The 21,826-nt window shown below is 44.7% G+C and overlaps 1 protein-coding gene and 1 long non-coding RNA gene across 2 annotated transcripts in view; one reads left to right on the top strand and one right to left on the bottom strand.

Annotated features, from left to right (window-relative positions):
- The window catches only part of MACO1 (macoilin 1), a 93,990-nt gene extending 75,141 nt beyond the window's left edge, over window positions 1-18,849 (bottom strand). Inside the window, exon 1 of the mRNA XM_053268506.1 lies at window positions 18,443-18,849. Within this exon, the coding sequence (XP_053124481.1) occupies window positions 18,443-18,522 (80 nt within the window). The 5' untranslated portion in view covers window positions 18,523-18,849. The remainder of the gene's footprint in view (window positions 1-18,442) is intronic.
- A 600-nt stretch (window positions 18,850-19,449) lies between these two features.
- Window positions 19,450-20,658, top strand: LOC128333244 (uncharacterized). Its single transcript, XR_008310886.1, has 2 exons — window positions 19,450-19,686; window positions 20,420-20,658. It is a non-coding gene; the product is annotated as an uncharacterized LOC128333244 (long non-coding RNA).
- Window positions 20,659-21,826: the final 1,168 nt, after the last annotated feature.

Below are 21,826 nucleotides of genomic sequence, written 5' to 3'. Positions count from 1 at the left end.
GTTGTTATCAGTTCATTTCCCTGGGACCAGAATTTTGCAAAAATTAATTCTGCGTGGGACTGCTCCACTATAGCCAATTCTCCCACACAAGCCCAAACGCATTTAGGGGTGTTCTGCCAACCACCCTGCAGCAGTTCCATTAACATAACCTACTATACAGACACTGTTCCCTCTAAGGCATGCACACATGCATGAGCTCAGAAGTTTTTTTTTAATATCCGCTCAGTTAATTTTAGATCCTGCTCAGGTTAAATCAGGAAGGCCCCACTCTGAATGCACGTGCGCACACACTGCCTTGATACAGCCGCCCAGAACAAAACTCATTCCGCAAGGAGATGGGAAAAAAATTACAGAGACCACAGTATACAGGAATAGTATATTCTATTATCTGGAATAGCAGTATGGAAGATACTGCTACAGAGTATTTGGACTCGACAAATAGATTTTAGGTCAAGCCTTCCCGTCTACAATCCTATAGAAAAACTGAAAAGTTATAACTCTTTTTTGCAGAAACTATGTAGATGCACAGCAATATTTTACTGTGCTAACATCTGCTGGCAAACACTTACATAATCTTTTGATTCACACAGCACACTTTGTCTGGCAAGCTAGAACAGCAGCCAATTTGCATTTTTTATTTAAATGTTTGCCTCCTGGGCAGATAAAATACTTTGAGGAAAAACACACACAAAGCAGTCTTTTTAAGACAACACAAACATGAAAAACACTACATGAATACAAAACCTATCCCATAGGCACTGATAACTAGTCCACACAGAAGGTTACTACAACGCTTCCAGAAGATGCTCTGGAGAATCCACAGACACAGAAAATTCCACAGCTGTGATAATGCTACTCTGATGGGAAATAATTTTGTAGGTCTGTAATACAGTGCTAGAATAGGAGGCAGTTATTCAGCCGCAAGTAAACGTTCCTGAAAAGGAGGTCTGATTAGATAAACATTGCAACTTAGCTGAAAAACACAAGAGGTCAGAGAAGATAAAAGAATCAGGAAGCAATAAAGCGGGGTATAACGAAAGCACAGGGAGCAATGTAACTTGCAATGTTGGTGTTACCACAGCATGATACATTTTTATTACAATTTATTTCCCTTCTACTCTTAATTTTAGTTTAAAGAAATACTAAAGCAGTTAAAAATAATGAATGTTACCTGCTAGGAAATGCTTGCAGAAAGAAAGCAAGACTGACAAAAAACCTGGATGCAAAAAAGGCTAAAGGATGGGCCACATATAATTAAACTGGGTACATATTAAAATAATGCAGTACATGCCCGACTTCCACCCTGTTACCAGCAAGGTGACTAAGTATCACCTTTTCTTGCATGTACACTGCAGAAATACTTGTCCAAAAGCAAATCTTTAATCCTAGGTTGCACACTGGGCGTTTCTACACTGGTATATGTGCACCAAGTGAAGAGAGGACATGTCATTTCCCCACCTAATGGCTCAGTGGGGAAATGCTTGACTAACAAGCAGAAGGTTGCCAGTTCAAATCCCCGGTGGTATGCTTCCCAGACTATGGGAAGCACCTATATTGGGCAGCAGCGACATAGGAAGATGCTGAAAGGCATGACAGCCAGTGTGGTGTAGTGGTTTGAGTGCTGGACTAGGACCGGGGAGACCCGAGTTCAAATCCCCATTCAGTCATGAAACTAGCTGGGCGACTTCTCTCTCAGCCTAACCTACTTCACAGGGTTGTTGTGAAAGAGAAACTCAAGTATGTAGTACACCGTTCTGGGCTCCTTGGAGGAAGAGCGGGATATAAATGTAAAAATAATAATAATAATAGTCTCACACTGTGTGGGAGGCGGCAATGGTAAAACCTTCCTGTATTCTACTAAAGAAAACCACATTGCTCTGTGGGCGCCAGTAGACAAAATCGACTTGATGACACACTTTACCTTTATGCAACAGTTCAGGGATAGGCAGCCTCAAGACTCCAGCTGTGGTTGAACTGCAACTCTCAACATCCCCAGCCACAAGGTTGGGGATAATGGGAGTTTTAGTTCAACAGCTGCTGAGGCTGCCTAACCCAGTCCATGTTATACAAAACCATATATGTCTGTTCCTACTGTAACATGTGAAGACATCCCCAACACCATATTCCTTTATTATATGTATGATTCTTTATTGAACAGTATGGATGTAGCCATTAGAAGGAAATTAAAATACAATGCTAGGCAAGAGTAAATTTTAACAAAGACTCATAACCTAGCATAACCAATATGCACAATCATTAATAGACCTGTGTGAAAGTTAAGCATGGGGTGAGATTCAACCAAGTGTAAGCATGGAATAATATATACTTATATAGCATGTTGTGCTTTATATATAGGATTGCTGTAAGGAATGCTAATGCAAATTAATCTGTATTGTCACCCCAACTTTGCAGATGGGAAATAGGGGTAGAGGTTGAAAATAGCAGCCTGGTTAAGGCTACCTTAACCAAGTGAGTTTGCATAAAATATTAGATTCGAAGTGAGAATTCTCCAGTGTCTGGCTCTCCAGTCAGTACAGTGCAGCAAACACAGACATATGGTAAGCATGTGTGCAATCCCACTGGAATAGATTAAACCTAAGGGCAAACTGCACATTATTAGAGTTGATAGACTTGAATTTTCTAAATAGGAGCCACAAAAAGTCCAATTAAAATCAGGCAGGTGTTTGTGTGTGTGGGGGGGGGGGGACTTTAACCCTTTGCCTCTCCTCTCCATCCAGATCTACACACACCCCATAGCTATATGCCCTAGAATAAAAATCTTCCTGTGGCTGGATCATGACTCCCATTTTTATTTTAGGTAGAAGTCAACATGAAACATTATGTAAATATATACAGTACCCAAGTCTGTCAATAGTTGATACTGGTGTGGGTGTGTCAGAAGTCTCCCCCCCCGCCCCCCCCCCCCCGCAACAAATCTGAACAGAGTCAGCAAATCTTATCCAAAAGGATGTGGAATGGCAAGAAAACTGACAATGAGCACCACCTTGTTTCACTACATGTGTAAAGTAATTTAACAGACCCCCCAGTTGCTAGTTGTATTCTCCATGAAGAAAGGAGGAAGATCAAATACTTGGGAGTGGGTTGATAAAGCAGGGGATGGGCAAGCTCGGCTAGATGTTGAACTACAACTTCCATCACTGCCAGCCACAAAAGATTGTTACAGATGCAAGTTATAGTTCAGCAACAGCTGGAGAATCAGGACTGCCTATATCCAACATAAAGAAATCAGTGGAGATTAGCAGCAGCCTAGGTGGGCTATTCCCGATATAAAGAAATCAAAGGAAATCAATAAGACAACTGCAGGGAATCCTACACAAGGGAGAGAACACACTCAAATAGAAGTCCTCTACCCATTTAAATTTAGAACAATGAAACTGAAGACTGTATTACAGGTGCTAAAGAATAAGGGCTTGAGGGCTATTTTTAACAGAAATTAGAAGCCATAAATTAAGAAGGCATGGAGAACAAAAGCAAACATATTAAATTGCAGTCTCTCTCTTTGAGACAAAGGACTTTATGCTGGGGGGGGAGTAGAAAATACTCGTCTACACAGCACAAGCGAAAGATTCTACACTCAATTTTGGCAGCAAACTCCACTCACTACCTATGTAACATGACAACAAGCAGTTAGAAATTATTACATGCCAAGTCTTAACCAACTAAGGTGGGGGAGGGAGAAGAGATGTTCTAGTAAAAATGCCAGAAGGAAACCATTAATATTTGGCAAACTCAATGCTCATTGCATGGTGTATTAGTCACTAAAATTCTCCAATATCTAGACAGAGGTTGAAGGAATTTTTTTTAAAAGCAACCTCCTATCAGAGCAGTCTTGCAAACAAGCCCATAAGTGTTACTAGTTGCGTTTTTGTTTTTAACTCTTCCTTCCCTCTTAATCATGTGTGGCCTAAAAAAGGAGTTGGAAGCTGAACAAGCTTTTGTAGAGTTTCTCTGCCTGGCCTTTCTGGAGGCAACTCTAAATCACAAAACTCAAATGGTTGTTTACAAGTCTATAACAGAGTGCAAGTACCCATCATATGGTGCGGTATGATGGCAGCATGAATTTTAACCCATTTCAGGCACCAGTCCAAAGACTACCACATGTTCGGGGGGTGGGGGGGAGAGCATGAGATGCCTCTGCATGCGACTGCGCCATTTCAGAATTCAGGGAGGGGACCACAAGTTTCCAAGTCCCTATACCCCAAAAGACCAAGCATATGAGAATACATGCGCCAGCTGAGGTGGTTGGTCCTATCTCGGGAGACAAATGCTCATTATGATTTTTGACAAGATCTACAGCCTTAGAAATGGAAAACAGGTGAGAGCATTGCAGTACTTTCAGCCTTCAGGGTGCTTTTGTTACCCTATATGGCTGGCAGAGGTCAAATTTGCAATGGTGTTTTAAAAGCTTTTAAAAGTTTTAAAGACACAAACACTACTATAAAATCTTATAACTGCTGTCAGAGGAATGGAAATGAAAAATTGGCAGCAATATCCTCCAAAGATTACTCCATGGAGTGATTTGTTCATTGTTACCAAATCCTGACCCTAAACCTACCCCTTTTTTCTGTGCAAAAATGACTGCAGTTTTAGCCTCATCGTTTGGGGATGGGGGATAGGGATAAAGGAGGGGTGAACAACACACAAAGCTGTAAGTGCAACAATGCTTTCACCTCTAACGGGGAAGACACTGCACATCCCGCAAGATGATATTGATGGCCAAGATTAGGGAAATGGGAAGCTGCCATATACCGAGTTAGACCATTGGTCCATCTAGCTCAGTATTGCCTACACAGACTGGCAGCAGCTTCTCCAAGATTGCAGGCAGGAATCTCTCTCAGACCTATCTTGGAGGTGCCAGGGAGGGAACTTGGAACCTAGATGCTCTTCCCAGAGCAGCTCCATCCTCTAAGGCAGGCCTGTACAACGTGTGGCCCGGGGGCCAGATGCGGCCCGTGAGGCCTTTTTTCCTGGCCCCCGGGGCTATTTCCTCTTCCTCCCCCTGCTGCCTAAAAAACACACACCCCCCAAAAAAAATTCCAGCCACTGCACGGCCGAGGAGATGGCTGCGGGGGTTCTTCCTTACCCTCCCCCATGGCAGCAGTGGCACACAGCGGCAGAAACCAGAGCAACACTCGGGTCTACCAGTGTTGCTTCCCAACTGCGAGGCGTGCCTGCACAGTTGTCTCTCTCTCTCCCACCAAGACTACTCCATTCTCTCTCTCTCTCTCTCTCTCCCTCCCACTCTCTCTCTGGCCAAGCCTCCTGCTGCATCCTTTCCATCTTTCTTTCCCCTTCTCCCTTCTTTTCCAAAATTATGAGAAGAGGTTCTCTTTTTTTCTCCTTAAAAGTGTTCCATGTTTTGTGGGATGATTTGGCAGAGGTGGAAAGGAAGAACAATGCATTTTATTATGTATTTTGTACAGATTGTATAATATTTATATTATTAGAATGAATTTTAATTCAACTTATTTCATATTAATTTAAATCAATCTTGGCCTGCCAGAACATCAAAAGTTAAATATTGATTAAATTCATTTTTAATTCATTTCCCTTTAATTCAGTTGATTGGTTGATATTAAGTGTTCCTCTAATAATCAGCACCCTAGGAATTGACCTTGGCCCCTATGAACCAAGTCACGGTTGGTTTCGGCCCGCCAGGTCATTTGAGTTGTGCAGGCCTGCTCTAAGGAGAATATCTTACAGTGCTCACACATCAAGTCTCCCATTCATATTCAACCAGGGCAGACCCTGCTTAGCTAAGGGGACAAGTATGTTTACTACCACAAGACCAGCTCTCCTCTCATAATGTAAATATATAAAAATAAGATTTGTGGCCCTCAATCATGGATTACATCAAAGAGAAGACTATTTTTGATTTATATGCCACCCTTCCAAAAATGGCTCAGGGCAGTATATAAACTTGGAATTTGTCTATATTTTATTTATTTCTGTCATATTTTTATACAACCTGATATGTGCATCTCTAGGCAGTGTACAGGGTTATAACATCTGAATCAGGATAGCCCCTGCTAACTTGGCAAAGAGGCACCTTTTAACGTGGTGATTCTCTTTATTGAGCAGGGGGAGAGTAACTGGCCCTATTCACCCCCAGCACAGTACCGCCAGTGACTGTTGCTAGTGTCTATCTGATGTTTCTTTTTAGATTGTGAGCCCTTTGGGGACAGGGAGCCATCTTATTTGTTTGTTATTCCTCTGTGTAAACCACCCTGAGCCATTTTTGGAAGGGCGGTATAGAAATCAAATTATTATTAACAACAACAACAACAGAATAAAAACAGTTAAAATTCACAAGACATATAAGAACAATCTCACAAGATAAAAACAAATTAAATAGTTTAAATTTAATTCCAATTAAAAGCCTGAGAAAACAGGTGCATTTTAAGGGTCTTCCTAAAAGCAAACAGAAGGAGATGCTCTTATTTCAACACAGAGCACATTCCAAACAGGGAGCATATTCCTGGGGCAGCCACAGAGAAGGCCCGGTCCCGAGTTGCCATCAAGCGAGCAGGCAGCAACCATAACTGAACCTCTCCAGATAATCTTAATAGGCAACAGAGTTCATGACAAAGAAGGCCCTTTCTTAAGTACCTGGAACCAAGCCAGGGTACTAATTTTTTGGTTAAATTTGGTAACTTCCCAATTGTAATGCTATACATGGCAAACACTGAGCTGCAGGATGTTTAGAAATGGCACAAGGTCCACTTTAAAAAGACTTGGCAGCCTCCATTAGTGTTCAGGATGAAATGGTCAGCTCTACAGGAAGCTCAGTCCCATGAACAAGAGAAGAGGGCTCTCAGTGGGTGCAGAAAGAGGAATACACAGACACCTTTAATATAGTTCCAATCTAATGGCAAGCAGTTCTGTACAAGTAGTTCTCTACCAAGACCCTGAGTACAGACATGTCTTGCCCTGCCCATGAATTCAACACTGCTCATATGGATGAACCCACAAAATATCCTGAAGCACCCTTTAAGAAAGCAAGAGTATTGAAGAAAAGCCCTTGAATAACTCACTCTATCCCCTGCTAATTGGGCAAAGAGGTGCCTTTTTAAAGTGGTGATTCTCTTTATTTAGCAGAGGAAGAGCAACTGGTCCTATCCACCCCCAGCACAGTATCCCTCCAGTAACTGTTACTGGTGTCTGTCTTATGTTTTGGGTTTTTGTAGACTGTGAGGCCTTTGGGGACAGGAAGCCCTCTGATTTATTCTTTTTGTATGTAAATGACTTTAGAAAGCTTGTTGAGAAGCAGTATATAAATATTTGGTGTGGGGTTTTTTGGTTTTTTAAAAAACCCAACTCCTAAGACTGTAGAATCTTGAAGAGGCAAGCAGAGATAAACTGAGTGCTCTTATCTTGCTTGTTGTTCGATTATCATTCTATCTTTGCATACAAGCTGCAGAGAGAAAGAGTTACACATGCTTTTCTACATTCTGCTGGGAAACTCTTGTAAGTCTTGGTCAGTTCTCTTGCAGCCAATCCTATGAGCCATTGCGCTAACACCCACGTTTGCTCTGCTGTGGCTGAAGTGATCCTTAGGACTCAACCATATAAAAGAAAAAAGATTGTGCCGTCGAGTCAGTGTCTACTCCTGGCAACCACAGAGCCATGTGGTTTTCTTGGTTGAATACAGGAGTGGTTTACCACTGCCTTCTCCTGCACAGTATGAGATGATGACTTTCAGCACCTTCCTATTTCGACCCAACAGCCTCCTGCTCTCTAGCTTCCCCGCTGCGCCATTAGGTGGCTTCAGCCATGTAAAGAATCAAAGTCTGTTACAGGCATGTCTCCAGGTGTGACCAGAGAGGAAAAGATATACATTCTCTCTCTATAGCTGCCCTACAGTGCAGCCTGCATTAATGCACAATTATGATGCTATTGGCATTTTAAAGATTACTGCCACTTTAAGGCAGGTCAGGAATTCAGCCTGTCCAACTTGAAAAGTGTATGAACCATGAATAACTTGATTACGTGGACTTTCCTTCTTATCTCATAATAACCTATCGAGCCAGAGTAGGTGACAGAAGAAAACCAAGGAGGAGAGGGGGATGAGCATTCAGATTTTTAAAGAGCCTCTGATGCTTACTGAAGAAACTAATCACCATTAGCACACCCTCCTTCTAGAATGGTAATTCAGAAATGGGCAAGGAGGCATGTTTAAATAAGCTGTCAGGAAAGAAAAAGACAAAAATTACACTCCAGGTGAAACAAGTGCTAAAAACAGCATGAAGACATGCATAGAGCTCGCACATTTGGAGGCGATGACAAAAGGGAAAGCTCTGGCATTTCGCTAGAGCAGAGATTCTCAAACTTGGATTCCCAGATGTAGTTGGACTACAACTCCTATGATCCCCAGCTGTGATGCCATTGTGTTTGGGAATGATGGGAGCTGTCATCCATCATCATCCAGGAACCCAAGTTTGAGAAGCCTGCACTAGAGTCTCTTATGAGGGAGCAGCTCAGATGCAACTCACAGGAATCATGTATTCTAGAAGAGCCTTCAAACCAAGTGAATGGGAATTCAGGAGAACAATCGCATGAAGAAATAGCTGCTCTGCATAACAAGATATTTGTTAGTTTCTGAAGTGCATTTTTCCAGCTACTTCCTAAACTAGTTTTGTTATTTTAAAAAATGGGGGAGAAAATTGAGATATTTTATCAGGAGTAGAACTATGGCTACTTCAATGTTTACAACATAACAGCACATACAGAAGCAAGGATGGAGTTTGCATAGTTGGCTGAAGCAATCAAGCTACCAATGCATACTAAGAGGAATTTTTTGATATATGATTTAGGTAAGAAGTGGCCAACTAGAGGCCTATATCCAACATCTTCAGATTAGAGATAGTCTAAGTAGCACTATCCAGGTCAGGATAGCTTCTCCAGCTATTACTGTGAAGTGTTCCAATCAGTCACACATCAGTCTTCCCAGCACTGAGCCAAGAGGTGTCTCAATGGCCTTCTGCGGCATCCCTCCCTGATTCCCTGAGCTGAAAAAGTTGAGGGGCAGCTGGGTTCAGGTCTGCTGCACTGAATTCAGGCCATGCTGGTTCCCAGTTCTCAAAGAGCTTAGCTACAGAAGATCCAGGCCCCAGGGTTGAAGAAGCTGGCCATCCTGATTCAGATGTAAACAAATTCAGACTATAAAAGGTATCAGTCATATAGAGAAAAAAGTACAAACTGCCTACAGATGAACTGCAATCCACAGGCAATGAAGAAAGCCATGCAAGGATTTCAGTGCATTAGTGTTCACCATAAAAGGTTCTTCACAAGACAAACGCTAATATCTATGTTATATGTACTTGTCTCTACCTACCACCTACTGCAGATACAGATTCCAAGAGAACTATAAATAGAACCAGTATATGTTTTTCAACAATCTGCTTTCCAGCTCTTTTTGAACATCTAAAGTTCTCCCTTCCTTTAGCTGTGCAGCTGAATTCAATGTCTCCTACTTTGTTTTTGCAAAAGAAGAAATCCTGACTCCACAACCACTAAAACTCTCCTTTGACATGTAGGTCCAGAAAACTGCCTGTCCTAAAGATTCTAGTGAGCTATCAGTTAAGGAAACAATAAAGCCCAATTCTTTAAAATAAACAACACTTGAATTTGCTCTGGACATAGTATGGTGCTATATTTTACTACTGCAAAGCACAAGCAATTTAAAATAGCCTTTGACACCTAGAATGTACTTTTGATACACTAATGAAAATGTAAAAGCAGCCAATAAATATAGAAAATCAGAACCTGAGTGGCCAATATGCAGCACCACTTGCCACAAGTGGCCTACAGCCTGCGGGGGTTTGTAGTATTCCTGGTCCGGAATAGGAGGTCCTGTGGACCTGGCTATAGTGCAGAGTCAGGTCTGCATGGGCTGCATCTCCAGCAGTGTCATCTGATCCACATCTTAGGAGAGGCAAAATCTCACAAGGCATGAGCAAGTGTACATCTCTGTACTTAAAATACACACAAAGATATACATACATGTTTAGATATACATATGCAATTATTTATATATAAATAAAAACATGCACTAGAGTGGCCCCATCTACTTGGGACTTGTTTGTGACACTCCTGCTAATATGGATTAGCCATCACTGCCATAATTATTATGAACACAACCATGTCCTGAAACCTTTTTAGACACATTTTCCCTAATGTGGCTTTTATTATTTGCATCTTCTTACTCTTTTACAGTGTGCATGTGTGATGCTAATGGGTTTGATTATATTGCAAAGTTTTTATTGGGTTTTAGCGATTTTAGTATTATTGAATTCCATTACTGATTTTAAGTGGGTGTTGCATTGGGTGTCATGGGGCTTAGAGGAAACCAACAAATGATCATTTTAGAGTCAGGAACAGGTCACATATACTTGATATACATTTTCCTAAGTGTTCATTACTGAAAGGATATCATAAACTTAAAAATAAAGTGCTCTGTCTTCGCACATTGATTTTGCATGTCTTACCCATTCATGCCACACAGTGCAAAAAATTAAAAGCAACCAAACTAGGTGATCTTCACAATGAAGAACACTTGAAAGCAGTAACAGGGATTCCCAGATATTATGGAGTTATAGTCAACATCTGGGAAATCCCTATTAGAAGGTACACTGCTCGAAAGGCTTTGGTGGCAATGCTATATCGTTCTTTAAAAGTTGCCTGTGCTAGACTATTTCTTCTTATTTTACACTAATGTGTGCTCTCGCTGTTTGATAAAAAATGTTGTCCTGCAGACGAGAAAAACTACTAATGCCTCTTCTATAAATGAGCAAAGGTGGAGAAAGTAATTCAGCCCAAGATCTGTACACCAAGTTCTGTGAGCCCCAAGGGGGTTTGGTTTTTCTTGAACAGCAGCACTACTCACATTCCCTGCTGAAACACATAGTAAACCACTTCTGAAAGTGAAAGAAGTTTTAAAAACATGTTGTGATGTGGGTGGGGAAAGGTGCCAGCTGTTCAAAATCAACCATTAGGAACACAGGAAATTGCCATGTATACCATTGGTCTATCTAGCTCAGTATTGTCTTCCCAGACTGGCAGCAGCTTCTCCAAGGTTGCAGGCAGGAATCTCTCTCAGCCCAATCTTAAGAGATGCCAGGGAGGGAACTTGAAACCTTCTGCTCTTCCCAGAGCGGCTCCATTCCCTAAGGGGAATACCTTACAGTGCTCACACATCAAGTCTCCCATTCATATGCAACCAGGGTGTGCCCTGCTTAGCTAAGGGGACAGGTCATGTTTGCTACCACAAGACCAGCTCTCCCTTGCCAACCACGGGTTTCCCAACAGTGGATTTGAGTATATGTGACTGGGAAATTGTGGCAGGTCTTGCCAACCGCGATCTGAGTATCCGTGGTTTGGTGAGATTTTTTTGAAATTTGGGGGTTGGGATAATTTTGGGGGTCAGGAGGTCCCTTCTGGGGGTTTGATGCATTTTTTTCTATTTTTAACTGTTTCCCCCCAGTCTTTTTGCAACTTCGATTCCCCTAACCTGCTGTTTGCCATTGATTTCAATGGCTCTCCAACCATGAATTCACCAACCGCCAGGTTTTCCAGGGACGGAACCCTCGCGGTTGGCGAGGGACGACTGTACTAAAAATATTTATATACCACTTTTCAACAAAAGCTCTCAAAGTGGTTTACATAGAAAAACTATAATGATATAATAGAGAGGGCTCCCTGTTGCCCACTGGCCTGCATAAAGCACAGCGCTGCGTGGTGGGAATGGTAGCCTCCGCATGGTGCTAGGGCAACTATGCTGGTATTCGGCTTTGGCCAAAGAGGCCCAACAAACTATTACTGAGGGGGTCACATTTCGAGTTGCTGGGTCCGCCCCTTGGCTTTATAATGAAGAACACTGACCTAGTGACTTACCTCCTGCCTGTGGCTTACACTCCAGCTCAGTATTCTAAATCAGGTCTCAGTTGATGCGCATGTGCACAGTAGTTCTCCCACTTTTCTGTAACTGCTGAAGCTACAGCAACAGAAGCACAGACAACAGCGCAGCAACAATGGAAATTGAGACGTCTTATTTTTGAATGCCAAGAAATAGTACCATGCTTCTCCTAAACAGCAAATAGAGTGGGGAGCATGGAGCTCCCCACTCCCCCATTTCTAAATCTCTTCTAAAAATGGGGGAAAAAACATTTTTTTAAAACCATTATCAGATGTTCAAATGACAGAACTGTGGACACGAAGAATTGTAATCGATGGGAAAGGTTAACAATTTTTGGAATAATGATTATAGAACTGTGCACCTGTCAAATTACTGACTTGCAAAGCTTTCTGCAATCTGAACAAAATAAACCAACTTTTAGAAATCCACCTACCTAACATAAATATAGATTTAAAAATACTCCTAATTCCTAATAAGTGGATATTATTATGCAATAAATTCTCACATGTTCTTGTTTTATAGCCATCAGATTTCAGCACAGATACATTCAATGCCTTTACCTCAGCAGGAAGCCGATACAGTCAATGCTAGAAATAAGATTACAGAGAAAGCAGATAGCTTATTCAACGTGTTACTGTTTACCAGAATCATCAACAGAAACAGGCAGGCCTGACAAAGCCACATGCCCCTCAATAACATGACCCACTAAACAGCATTTTTGTTTGTTTCTGACACACTTATCAAACCCTCCTCTAGCCTAGAATCTTTCCATTTCAGTCCCTCAGGCAACAGTGCTGCATTCACCTCCATCCCAATCTCTCTTCAGAAGGACTGAAAATAACGTCAGACAAAAGCATTTGCTTTTGGCATAGAAGAATAAAACGCAAGATTACATGAATAGCTTTTGCCATGTTAGGATTATAGTAACATATGGATTCACCATAGAAAAGGCAAACATCACAAATTAATCTGCTTGCTAAATTAATAAATTGTCAGCAGTATGTGCTGACCAGCTTACACATGTTGAATGGGCAAAAGTCAATCAGAAGTTAACTGCAACTCTTGGAGAGTCTGATCTCCTTATTTGGGAGGGCATGATTTAAGCAGAGTTAAGTTGCTGTGTCCTGGCAAAATGGGACCTGAACTGGAGCAATGTTACACACGGACAGCACACACCATGATCTCACAGTCTACATAGCATTTTGTAGCCTACACATGCTAAGTCTCTGCTGTGATCCAGTCTTTGCTGGCATCTGAGAGGGACAAGTGAATCTTCCATGTGCATACACAAGCCCCCACAGCATAACTCAGGTGATCCCAACAGAAGGTGCTAGTATGCCTAGGAGTACCTGAAGGGCTGCCAGGTTCTCCTGTTGCAGCCATGCTATTTGTTTCCCATCTGACTATTATTGGCTTGAAGCCAACGTACCCTCAGGGATATGTCCACTGCAAGAAGGGGAAAGAGGAGGGTGAAGATCCTTCTACTCTGCTCCTGAGTGGCTGGGCTATTTGCTGAAGCTCAGCATACCTTCACCTCAGCGACTTTAGAAAATTAGCACCAAGTTTTCCCATTGAAAGTAGGACAGGTAAATTATTCCCATTAATTTCAATGGGAATAATCATGAGTAACTTAGTCTGGGTGTAAGCCAGTGACTGGAGTAAAGTGTGCCGTTGAGTCGATTTCTACGCCTGGTGCCCACAGAGCCCTGTGGTTTTCTTTAGTAGAATACAGGAGGGGTTTTACCATTGCCTCCTCCCACGCAGTATGAGATGATGCCTTTCAGCATCTTCCTATATTGCTACTGCCCGATATAGTGCCAGTGGGGATTCAAACTAGCAAACTGGAGTAGCCTCTCCCATAACTAAGATTTAAATGTGTGTGTACACACACACACACACACACACACACATCTCTATCATGTACCTGAGCTGAAGGTTTGCAATAGAAAGGGTGCACTTCCCGCCGCTGCCAAAGGTTGGGAACCCCTGGTGCAACTAATCTCTTGCCTACAAGTCTGGTGATACACACACACACACCTTTTAGAATCCACTATCTGAAAAACATTGGCTGACATCCAGAGTAAAAGTATTGGTGCTACAGGAGAACCAATCATATAGCACCAGCGCTTCTGAAGAGTTCCAAGCTAACGCTGCACCAATGTTGCAGAGGATGGGAAAGGAATTTCTACAACCACCTCTTCCACTGGAAGTGCTCTATGTCACCCGACAATATGTCCCTGAGGGTTGTGCAACTCTCAGGGGCATATTTCAGGTAGCATAGAACACTTCTATGGGAAGGGGAAGTTGTCAAAATTTGCCCCCCACTACCCACATGAGTAGTAGAGCTCAATTAGTTGAACTCTTCAGAAGCACTGGTGCTTCTCCTGTAGCACCAGTGCTTCATTAGTTTGGAAGTTAGTTGCTGGCTTTTGTGTTAGAACATACTGTTATCTATGGAGACAGGAGCTTTAAAAGGATATGTCAGCACACAACAAAAGAAAAGGAAGCTTTGTGGGCCAGTTCTCTATATATCCAAAGTACCATTACTCAGTTAAGCACTTGTAAGGACCATTCCCCACCTGTGCCATGCACCTACTGATACTGGCAACAGTCACATCAAAACTTCAGATGTGCACTGGAGCATCAATAGCCACCACGGATAGGTCATGAGGCTGTTCGGGACCAATGGTTCTGAAAACAGATAACTGCTAGCTGTTAAGCCCATGACCTCCCACAACATAAGTCTAGACTAGGATAGAAGGCAGAATGTCAATCTTTATTCTATTCAACGGAAACTGCAAGCCTCACTAGTTGTGTCCTGATGGCTGGGGGATGAACTAGAGCAGCTGTCTTTAAAATGTGGGGAGGGGTCCCTTTCCCAGTGTCTTTAAAGAAATTGTTGAGGCAAAAAGCCTTTGGTTTATTTTAGTAACAAAGACCGTTGGGGTGGATTACTTTGTTGACTTCCAGAAAATGTTTTGGTTAACCTGAAATAGCTTGCCAACCTTTTCCCTCAATATTTAAATGCTAGTGATTACACTCATATCTCTAGAGAGATCAACGGCTAAGTGCCAGAGACATAAACAAAGACATGTGAAAATGAATAAAGTGCATAAATAAACTAACCTAAAAAACATTTTACTATTCTTACGAAGCATTGCCTAGTTCACCACCTAATAAAACAGGGCTTCAAGTGGGTAAACTCTTTTGTAGCAAAAAAAAGTAGATTTGCACATAGTCTCATCCTAATTTACTTCTCAAAGTGGTTGTTTGATTTCAATTATGAAACAATTATGAACAATTATGATTTCTGCCTTTAGATCAATTTCGGCAGCACTGGACAACACTTTGAACTTTTCCTTACTCCTTATTTCTTACTCTCCACAAACACACAGGTTCTTAGGCTTTGTCAAAAACAAGTAAGTTTCATCTGCCAAAAGTATACAATCATAAGTCCCCTTGCAATTGTACAAAGTGAAAGCAGTCATCGCTCTGGCACTTCTGCAAGTTGTACTTAATTTTAACACCTGAAGAATCACAGAACTGTAACTCCCTATAAGCAAACTGCTGTCTGTCTTACTTCCCTAGGAGCTTTTTAACCAATGGAAGTGAAATTGCCATGGAAAATCCCAGGTCTTGACATCTTCCTTCACCAGAGAATATCATCAAGATGTTAATCAAGAACTTTCCACTTACACAATCTTCAAAACAAGTCCCTCTACCACACACTAACACAAAACAGGGAAGAGAGATATAAAACAATATTATACAATATACATAAAGGAGGTGGAATAACTCAGAAGACCAACTGTGTATGTAAAATTTGGGGAGCAGGTACAAACTGAAGAAACAATAATCAAAGGAACAGAGTGGAACAGCCAAGGCAGACCTTTGTTCCATGAAGAAAGGCAATGATGATGATGGGAAGCAGGACTGGAGAGGAGAGCTGGTAATGTGTTAGCAAGCATGACTTATCCTTTAAAAAGGGAGACAACTCAAGGAAAAGGGAGAAGCATTTGAAAGAACACAAGTAAGTTTTAAGGAGAGAAGGAACAGGACGGACTTAGTGATGTCAGCATGGGGGAAGAGGTGAGAAATCAGAGAGCTCACCAATGTGAAGCAAAGTGTATTGCAGCAGCCTAGACAGACCACTACCTGTATCTGTGAGGCCCCAATGAATGGGTCGAGAACCCTACCAAGAAAGTGTGCTACAGGAGGACAAGCATGTGGGGAACATTCTGGGAAGCACATAGTCATGAGCAAATAATAAAGGCAGGCCTGTCACAGGATTATGCAAGGGGGTTCCAGGTTCAGTGGATGGGAAACACTAATGCTGGTTGTGGGAGGATGCAGCAACTGGCAGGCCTATCACTGTAGGGGAGGTCCAACTGGTTTGGGTGAAAGGCACTTCAAAGCAATGATCTGTCAAGCAGAACAAGGTGGATGGACGACAAGGGCATGAGTTGTCAATGTGTGTTGGGACCTGTCAGGGGATTCGAGGTGAAGATCTGCCAACTGACAGCGGGACATAGCACTAAGGTGGGAAGCTTCAGAATGGACAGAAATGGAAAGAATGAGAAGCAGAGCAGTGAAGAGGCCAAGGGAAACTAGCAGGGAAACATATGACCTGGGGGGGGCACTGTGGGAGAGAAAGGCCAGAGGCAGTCACTCCATGCAAGGGGATCCTAGAGAAATCTGTGTGGCTGGGGACCTCTAAGGGCAGAGCTGTCAAAGTGAGAGGTGCCCCAATAAGAAAAATCTCAGTTGGGATATATCACATGTGGGAGTCTATTGGGGTGCAGGAGCTGTCAAGAGTGTGTGTGGACACCTTAGATGGTGAGAGGAGATTCCAGAAAAAAGGGGGGAAGGAGCAGAACAATGGGTGAGGCCCTCTGAAGGCAGGCCTGCCCATGTGGCAGCACAGCAGCTGGGGGAGGGGGGCTGTCAAATCTGAGAGCACAGTGGGTGGAGAAAGGGGCAGGACTTGATGCTGTGGGGGTGGCCCACACAACTGGGAGCGAGGAAAGAGTGTGTCACAACAGGACTGTCCATGGAACAGCAGCACAGCAAGCACGTTAGAGAATGTCAAATGTGGGAGCCCAAAGGGTGGAAAGAAGGGCAGGGCTGCACAACGTTGGCCCTCCAGCTGTGTTGGACTACAACTCCCATTAACCCTGACTACTGGCCACTGGGGCTGAGGAGGAAGCTAACTGTAGCCCAACAACAGCTGGAGGGCCAAAGCTGTGCAGCCCTGCTATAGGGGAAGGCCTCAACTATGGAGGACAGAGATGTCTGCCAGCATGTAGCATCATGTGCAAATGGCCCTTAAAAGCAAGAGCTGTCAGCATGTGTATGTCAGTGTGTGTGTGTGTGTGTGTGACAATACTAGAGAAAGGCCTCACTGCATGTGCTGCAGAAGAGGGTTCAAAACCAAGGGTGCCCATGTGCAAGCGGAAGGGGGAACCAAGCAAGGCAAACCAGGGGTAAACAACCTTGACTCTCCAGCTGCTGCTGCTGAACTACAACTCCCATCATCCCCAGCCACAATAAACCAGCAGCAGGTTGCCTATCCCTGAAAGTTCTGAGGAAGACGGGGGGGGGGGGGGGTGTTGGACCAGAAGCCCATGATGTGGGGGAGTAATAAAGCCAGAGGTAACCTCAAGGTGGGCTTGGTTTGTTCCCAAGAGAAATGCTTCCTCTAGGAAGGCCTCCAGGTGTGTGCAGGAGTGAGGGAGCTTTAGAGCCAAAAGGAGTCCATGTGGATGATGAGGGGGTGCGCCAGCAAGGCAAAGAGCCCACAGGTAGGCAGCCAGGGCTGCCTAGCTGTTGCTGGACTACAACTCCCACTACCCCCTGCGGCAATTTATGAAGTGGGAGCCAGCAAAGCAAAGACCCCAGGGATAGGCAGCCAGGGCTCCCCTGCTGTTGCTGGACTACAATTCCCATCATCCCCTGCTGCAATTTATGAAAGGGGAGCCAACAAAGCTAAGGGCCCAGGGGTAGGCAGCCAGGGCTCCCCAGCTGTTGCTGGACTACCACCATCCCCTGCCAGCAGGGGACGATGGGAGTTGTAGTCCAGCAACAACTGGAGAGCCCTGGCTGCCTATCTCTGCAAGTCCAGGCGAAGACTGGGGGTTGGGGGTTCGTCAGGAGCCCGTAAAGGGGGGGGGGGGCAGAAATAAAGCCCAGGGTAACCTGTGGAGGGGGGAGAGTGGAGGCTATGGGGTGGGGGGGTGCTTGGTTTGTTATGGGGTCGGGGGGGGTGCTTGGTTTGCGGCGGAGACAACAGCCGAGAAGGGCTCCGTGTGAGGGGAAGAGAGAGAAGCGGCCAGACGCGGAGCGCGGGCTGGCGGGCAGAGGGAGCGGGCGGCGGCCTCCCCTCAGGCTCGCCTGGCAGGACCGACGGGCAGCGCGAGGCGGCGGCGGCGGCCCGGAGGAGGCTGAGGGAGGCTCCGCCGCGGCCCCTGACAGGAGGGCGGGGCGGGGCGCGGCAGGTGCGGGCCCTACCTGCCGTAGATGCCCTCCGCGATGCGGTTCCGCTTGAGCGGCCGCCGGAGCTTGCTGCAGTCGGCGCTCCGCCGCTTCATCCTCCCGACGGCGTGACCCAACCCGGCCTGGCCCGGCGGCGTCGGCTGCTGCTGCTGCTGCTGCTACCCCCCGCCGCCAATGCCGCCTGCCCCGCCCGGGTCACCACCGCGGCCGCCACATCCGAGCCCTCCACGCCGAGGGCGAAGGGCGGCCTGGTCCTCGTCCTTCCCCCTCCGGGCTTTCCAATTCGCCCTCCGCTTTTATGGGGGGGTTTTCTCACCCCTCCCCCCACGACTAGGAAACAAAGAAATAAAAAATAATTTCAGATCTGTCCCTCCCCGCCGCCGCGTCCCCGCGCGCAGCCTCCGCGCCCCGCCCCGCCTCCTTCAGGCGCGAGCCAATCGGCGGGAGGCAAAACATGAGGCCGATGGCCCAGAGAATCAATCAAAGCGGGGCCAGGGAGGAGAGAGGCGGGCTGAGGAGCCAATGGGGGAGTAGATGGGTATAATCCCAGCCCTGTCCAGGTTGGCTGGCCCCGACCAACACTGCGAGTGGCGTCCAGTGAAGCCCATGAGAGGAAGAAGCTGATGAATTGACGGCAAGGAGGCCCATTGGGCTGAAAAGGACCCTGATATGGGTGGGACAAACATAAGTATTCCCCAATGGGAGAAAAGGTAGGGTTTTTGCGTCCCACCCCTCGCTTTGACATTTGAGCACGGCCCCTCTAATTTGATTGACGGTGTTGGCGGCCAATAAGCCTGAACGAAAGACATGCGTAATCCAAGGACCAAAGGTAAAAAGAGGCAAAGAACGGCGGGCGATCCCGCCGCATTCTAACACAGCTTTCTCGTGCGCCCGCCCTCCAAAGTAAGTGATAGGGAGGCCGTCCAATAGAGATCAGGATGAGAGAAAGTGACATCAAGGTAGACCAGTAGAGAATCTGAAAGGTGAGACTGGGTATTTCAGCCCAGTAAAGTGACCTGGGATAAAGAGTCCTGGCCAATCAGAGGGTATCTTTGATGGCCATTTGTTAAGGTAGCAGCTCCCTGCTAAGGGAGGGATGCTGTGTTCAGTTCGTGGTCGCTTGCTGGCCTCAGATCAGAGCTGGAGAGGCTACATATTTTGACAGCTCACAGAATGGTTTTGCAGGCCCAATCCTGAACCACAATAACTTGGAAATGCCGTTGGTTTTAATGGCACATTCATTCATTCAGTTCATTCATGTATGCATTCATGTTTAAAATCCAACGCAGTCTGATTCTGTCATGCCTGTTTCTTGCAGAAGTAAATAGTGAACACAAATGGGGCTTGATTCTGAATAAGCATATGTAGGCTAAGGTTGCAAGTGTGGTAAGAAGCAACTTCTGCCAATGATGAGCTAAAATATGTGGTCAAAACCAGAGATGTTGCTATGGGACTTATTTGCAGGAAAACACACCCTGCCTTTCTCACAGAGGCTGAGAGCATTTTATACTGAATAATAATACAAATCAAGGGCTTCCAGTCTTGGGTTACCAGATCATCCCCAGCAGGTGATGGGAGTTGTAGTCCAACATCTGGGGACCTAAGTTAGCAGCCTTTGGTGGGAATATATTCTTGGAAACTTTGCACATAGGAAGCTGCCATATACGGAGTCACGCCATTGGTCTATCTAGCTCAGTGTTGTCTACACAGACTGGCAGTGGCTTCTCCAGGGTTGCAGGCAGGAATCTCTCCCAACCCTATCTTGGAGATACTGCCAGAGAGGGAACTTGGAACCTTCTGCTCTTCCCAGAGCGGCTCCATCCCCTGAGGGGAATATCTTACAATGCTCACACTTCTAGTCTCCCATTCATATGCAACCAGGGCAGACCCTGCTTAGCTAAGGGGACAAATCATGCTTGCTACCACAAGACCAGTCTGACTTCTGCAAATACTCAGAATATCTGGTTTATTTCTCTTTTTTTCTTCCTTCAGCGATGCAACTGCCAGCTTCCATTGCTGCTGATCAAGGACCTTCAGAAAGGCTCAGATAGGACCTATGAACACACCTACCTGTTGGTTAAGAAGATGGATGTTCTGCAGGCAAATGGGGGTTCAGTGAGATGGAGGGCAGAGTCTGGGCCACAATAAAAATCAAATCAACTGTGCAGGAGCCCTTAGTATTATTATTGTGTATAGATTGGTTTTCAAATGTATATTTATTTATTTAGTTAGTTAGTTGTTTAGTTATTTATTTACATACACACACACACACACACACACACACACTTAGTGGTTTATGTAGCAAAAGGAACGAATAAATGGCCCTGTATGGCACAAGGACTCCTAAAAGAAAGGTGAAGGAGACACTAGCAATATTTTATTCATTCATTCATTCATTCGATTTCTATACCGCCCTTCCAAAAATGGCTCAGGGTGGTTTGCAAGGAGAAATAATAAATAAATAAAAATAAATAAAATAAATTTGGGGATCTCTGTCCCCAAAAGGCTCACAATCTAAAAAGAAACATGAGATACACACCAGCAGTAGTCACTGGATGTACTGTGCTGGGGCTGGATAGGGCCAGTTACTCTCCCCCTGCTAAATAAAGAGAATCACCACTTTAAAAGGTGCCTCTTTGCCAAGTTAGCAGGGGTTAACTGGGTGGGATAGTCTGCTGGACTTAACTGATTCCCTATCACAAAGGAACTATCCTTTGGGAAGTGATTCCCTATCCCGAGCTCCAGCCCCTGGGAGGGATGTTATACTGGGATGAATAGAGGCAGTTGCTCTCCCTCTACTAAATATAAAGTTCCACAGTTTCTAGCAGAGGCAGATTGAGGCCACATTCCCAAGACAATGGTGGCATGGTGAAAGAGTTAACTGCAGTCACTGGGCCCCACCCACTCCTGTGGCATGTAACATGAGAACCTGGAATTCCAGGGCAATCCCATGTACTTAAATTCTAGTTATCTATCCCAGTCAGATGCGGCTTAATCACAGTGGTTTGACCGGGATTGCTTGGAAATTCCCACATCATGTGCTGGGGGAATGCACAGGGCTTGGCTATCATAGTTAACCCATTAACCGTCTTTGCTGTTGGTTGTGAGAATGTGGCCTGAGAGAGAATTTTAAGGGCCTAGGAGATGCGTGAACTAAGTAGATAGCAAAGGGATCTTAGGATGCAGAGTATGGGCTCTCTGGTGTAACGTGTTGCTGACTTTTAGCAACAATAAACTCTCTACCCAACTTGATCCACTGCTCTGCCTGTAAATAAACCAAAATTGCAAAGACACCATAAGCCTACATTGACTCTCCTTCCAAGGGAAACCAGAAGCCAAACCCCTAGTATTGCCCACTGCTCAGGAAAATGGAGTGACAGTATGTTGAACAGGCCAACT

The sequence above is a fragment of the Hemicordylus capensis genome, chromosome 7 (genome assembly GCF_027244095.1).
Source record: "Hemicordylus capensis ecotype Gifberg chromosome 7, rHemCap1.1.pri, whole genome shotgun sequence".
NCBI lineage: Eukaryota > Metazoa > Chordata > Lepidosauria > Squamata > Cordylidae > Hemicordylus > Hemicordylus capensis.
This window is presented reverse-complemented; position numbering and strand designations above follow the sequence as displayed.